The sequence below is a fragment of the Pseudogymnoascus destructans genome (assembly GCF_001641265.1).
Source record: "Pseudogymnoascus destructans isolate 20631-21 unplaced genomic scaffold scaffold_74, whole genome shotgun sequence".
Lineage (NCBI taxonomy): Eukaryota > Fungi > Ascomycota > Leotiomycetes > Thelebolales > Thelebolaceae > Pseudogymnoascus > Pseudogymnoascus destructans.
Window position 1 is genome coordinate 9,326 of NW_020167590.1, and position 4,554 is coordinate 13,879.

At 49.6% G+C, this 4,554-nt stretch overlaps 2 protein-coding genes across 2 annotated transcripts; one reads left to right on the forward strand and one right to left on the reverse strand.

Annotated features, from left to right (window-relative positions):
• The first annotated feature begins 358 nt into the window (after positions 1–358).
• On the forward strand, positions 359–1,089 carry VC83_09555 (uncharacterized protein). The gene is made up of 2 exons (XM_024472968.1): positions 359–640; positions 731–1,089. The coding sequence occupies exons 1-2, from the start codon at positions 569–571 to the stop codon at positions 1,070–1,072; spliced, it is 414 nt and encodes a 137-aa protein (XP_024319480.1). The 5' UTR covers positions 359–568; the 3' UTR covers positions 1,073–1,089.
• A 1,697-nt stretch (positions 1,090–2,786) lies between these two features.
• On the reverse strand, positions 2,787–4,303 carry RNR2_3 (Ribonucleotide-diphosphate reductase (RNR), small subunit; the record flags this gene model as incomplete). The annotated part of the gene is made up of 4 exons (XM_024472969.1): positions 4,138–4,303; positions 3,822–4,076; positions 3,308–3,739; positions 2,787–3,260 (listed from the first exon to the last, which is right to left on the reverse strand). Exons 1-4 carry the CDS (start codon positions 4,165–4,167, stop codon positions 2,787–2,789), a joined length of 1,191 nt encoding a protein of 396 aa, XP_024319481.1. The 5' UTR covers positions 4,168–4,303.
• Positions 4,304–4,554: the final 251 nt, after the last annotated feature.

The following is a 4,554-nucleotide window of genomic DNA, read 5'->3' on the forward strand; positions in this document are numbered from 1 at the left end:
CGATGTGCCCAGCGACGAAGGGCGCGCCTTTGTTCTAATGTAATACTGTGCCTCTGGCTCATGATCCTGAGAATACGTCAGACTGGATATAACGATAATCGGATGGAACTGTAACGATTATCGTAGTATCGTAAGTTGTGTGGAAATAGAATTGGTTCCGAAAAATATATCGCTATATCAAAAATATCCTTGTATCCAGGATCGTTATAACAGGGGTTTGACTGTACTACATTTTCTACGCGTGTACTCGGGTACAAGTACATGGTGCTTGGTAGATTCCTACATTGGCCGTTGTGCACCGTGGGAAACACAAAAAGTTATTGGAAATGTTAATAATAGAGTTTAGAGTATATACCATCGGAATTAATATGTAAACTTACAATTTTGCCCTGTATAATCGAAATTTACCAACTCCTCTGTCCAATCCGCTAGCGGCCACCGTACTAGCAGCTCTCCAAACCTGTCACTTTCGTGGGGTCGCCTATCTGGACAACTCATCCCACTCCCGCCACACCACAGCAGGAGCAAGTCATTCCTCCCTCGCGACCTCGATTCGCCGACATCCAAAATGCCGTACCTCCCCACAGCCCAGGAGTGGCTCACTCAATCCGCTCTCCTCCTCCAGGCGCGTCCCACAACCGTACGTCCCTCCTCGCGATGCCTATAGCCGTCTCGCACAACCCCGCTGCTACCTCCCTTATGCAAGCCTCAAATTGACCACTTCACACAGTCCCGCATAACGACAAAATACACCGTCAAACCCTCCACGCGCCGCACAACCGCTGAAACCGCCGCCCCTGCCCCCGTGGCTTTCCTGACACTCAAAACTTACGACCCGGCGTCAGGCACAACCCTCAAATACCGCACCGACAAAGCCGCAGAGGTTGGACGTCTCGTGCTCTCCCTATCCCGGCTTGGACGCGAGATGGCGGGCTTGCCGGAGCTGAAGGAGGAGGATATTAAGATGGAGGGGGCGGGGGATGCGGTTGCTGCAGCTGCGGCGCCAGTGCCTGAGAAGGCTGGGGCGCAGCCGGGTGGAGCGAAGAAGGGGAAGAAGAAGGGGAGGAAGTGAGGGGTGGAGCTGGATGGGGTGGGAGATGGTGGGTGGGAGGCATTATAGGCGTCTTGGGCATACTGTTAAGCGATGTTTGAAAAGTTGGGCTGTGGAAGATGGTAGCCATGGTGGATTATAATATGGCAGGCGTGGGATGGGATTGGAGTTCATCATGGGTCAGATACCTGAAGCTAGATATCTAAAGGCCTAGATCTCTCAACGTGCTTCATGAGATGTGCCCTCAAAGGATACGAAAATCCGATCACTATCCAAACGCTCTATGTGCGACAGGCTGCAGCCGCAAACGAGGGCCATGGCATCGAAGCCTTTAACCAAGAATCCCGCAATTGGTTTAACGAGCTCGAGAAATCCTATCACAATAGGGAAATTGAATATCAGAATGCAACTAGCGATTCAATTAGGTCGAAGCATGCAAGCAATTAGAATCACGGATTTCGAACCACCTCGGCTGTCGGGAATGATGCCCACTCTCAGGATCACTACTGTTACCGCCACTCCTTTGTCGCCGTCGTAATGACTTCCTGTCACCCCACTTCCTTTCTCACCACCGCTGCCAATACCACCATCACCACCACTCCCCTGTCACCGTCATACAATACGCACGAGCACGTAGGTGGAATCTTGGTCCTAACAGTCCGTAGACGCTAGGTAAGCTAAAGACAGCCAGCAACCAGCACCCACCCCATTGGCACCTTCTGCATTGGTAGCCTTTGTCGCCATATGCTGGACGTAACTGTGTTCATCATCTTCTGTTGCATACTCGGTGCTATTGCACGGATGTGATGTCTGTGGCATGTTTGTTGACGAGGGTTTGTAGTAGAAGTGGGAAAGGGTGGACGTGAGAAGATGGAGATGGCCATAGAGATTGAGAGACGGAAATCGAGGGAGAGTAACTAGAATCAATGCTCCCGCTAAATTCGAGAAGGACCCGCTTATATCAGCATGTGTAGTCGCTGATAGTATAGGACCAGGGAAGACTATACAGACCGTTAGCTATTAGGAAGTTGAAAGTTAACACCATGCTCACAATATGACAACATAATAAAGACGTTCATACAGAGACTATATCGACGCAGGATGCTTGTAGAGAAGTCTCCTGCAAAGACTCTCTTACTCATTGCCCTAGGTAAGGTTCTCTCTCAGTGGATTGCTGATATGGAGTAGCTAAGTGAAGATTTCATCCACATCATGTACTATGGTCCGAAAAACTCGAGTATCCTCGTGAATACTAGGATTGAAGTATCAATCAAAGCTAACTGGAATATGTTACAGAGAACATCTGACTGACCCCTTCGACCTCGATACCATTATAGCAAATATATGACTATTCATACCACGGCCAAGCAATTTATATGAGAAGCAACCACGAAAGTAGTTTTGATATAACTTCTTCAACTACTTAATCCTATCTTATTGTTTCATACCACATTTCGTGGCATTGCCGTACCCCTTTCCAATCCTATCCACATGTTACAAACAACTCCCAAAACTCCATATTGAGAAGAGTGATCTCCCGATGATTAACGGCCGAGCCCGCTAGCATTCTATGCCAGGTATATGAAAGAAAAAATGTGTGCAAGACACCCACCACCACAACAGAGCTACCCATGCCAAGTTGTACAACCTTTCAGGTTAATTTAAAGCAAAGCAACGCCGATGGAACCATTCGCATAAATACATAATAAAAGACGAACCAAAGAATGTGGAGCATCTAGAAGTCTTCATCGAAGTTGAAGTCTCCACCATTCTCTGCTTTCGACTCGATCTGTGCAGCGGTATCCTCGTGCTTCTTGGTGGTCGATGCCATGACACCAGTCTTTTGGTAGTCGGCGACACGCTTCTCAAAGAAGTTGGTCTTTCCTGCCAGGGAGATGTTCTCCATGAAGTCGAATGGGTTGGTCGCCTTGTAGTACTTCTCGTTACCGAGGGAGAGTAGCAGCCTGTCGGCGACGAACTCAATGTATTGCTTCATCAAGTTGGCGTTCATGCCGAGCAGCGCACAGGGAAGTGCCTCAGTCAAGAACTCTTGCTCGATGGAGACAGCCTCGGTAATGACGTCTTGGACGGCCTGCTTGCTTGGGCGGTGTCTAAGGTGGGAGAAGAGGAGGCAGGCGAAGTCAGTGTGGAGACCCTCGTCACGGGAGATGAGCTCGTTCGAGAAGGTCAGGCCGGCCATGAGGCCACGCTTCTTGAGCCAGAAAATGGAGGCGAAGGAGCCGGAGAAGAAGATACCCTCAACGGGGCGAAGGCAACGAGGCGCTGAGCGAAGGTGGAATCCTTGTCTTGGATCCACCTAACTGCCCAGTCGGCCTTCTTCTTAATGCAAGGAATGGTCTCGATGGCATTGAAGAGGTATGTGCGTTGAGCTTGTTCCTTGATGTATGTGTCGATGAGGAGGGAGTATGTCTCGGCGTGAATGTTCTCTATCATGATTTGGAAACCGTAGAAGCAGCGGGCTTCTGGGATTTGGACCTCGCTGCTGAAGCGCTCGAGGAGATTCTCGTTGACAATTCCGTCTGACGCGGCGAAGAAAGCGAGAACGTGGGAAATGAAGTAACGCTCATCGTCATTGAGGCGGTTGTTCCAGTCGTGAAGGTCCTTGGAGAGATCAATCTCCTCTGCCGTCCAGAAAGACGCTTCTGCCTTCTTGTACATCTGCCAGATCTATTGTAAATTGTCAGTATAAAATCCACTTTACGCGTTACGCGTCCGTGCTGACGCGCGATGACGCGACGTGGTCACATACCTCGTGGTACTTGATTGGGAACAGGACGAATCTGTTCGGGTTTGACTGAAGCAGTGGCTCGTCGGCTTCCTCTGGTTTAAGTGTAGGTGCGATCAAGCTCAAATCGGGCTCTGCCACGATTGGCTTCTTGGTCTCGACGACGGCATCGACGGGTGCTTGGGTGTCGAATGGGAGGTTCTCCTTTCCAACAGCAGCGAAGTCAAGCTTCTTAGCTGGAGAGTCGTTCATCTTCAAGTTCTCGAGGGAAGACGCTGTCTGTATCATTCATTAGGAGCTATTCCCACGACGACAGCGACGGTGGCAAGAGATTACATACCTTCTTCGACGGCGTGATTTGGGTTGCCATTGTATTGTTGTCTGAGGATAGTGAGATCAATTCAGTTAATGTAGATGTTCTGGTAGTTTTGGCACAGAGTGAGAGAGAGTAAAGAGGAATTGGCTGTGTTGATGGTGACGTGAAGAATAAGGTGGTGGAGGGGAAGAGTGCGTCCTTTGTAGTCCCCGTCTGCACCCTAGTTTGTTTCTTGGAAGCGCGTTCTTCCTCACGTGACGCGACTTTACGCGTTTTGCACTCTAAAGGGAAGAGGCTGGGATTCGCACTGACACTTTTACAACACAGCCTAACAGCAGTAAGACATCAAAACCCCACCTGTACACCTCCAGATCCGTATTTCCGGCCTCTGTTGGATCGAGCTGAAAGAATTTCCTGAAACTGCCCCATGTTGTCGCATTT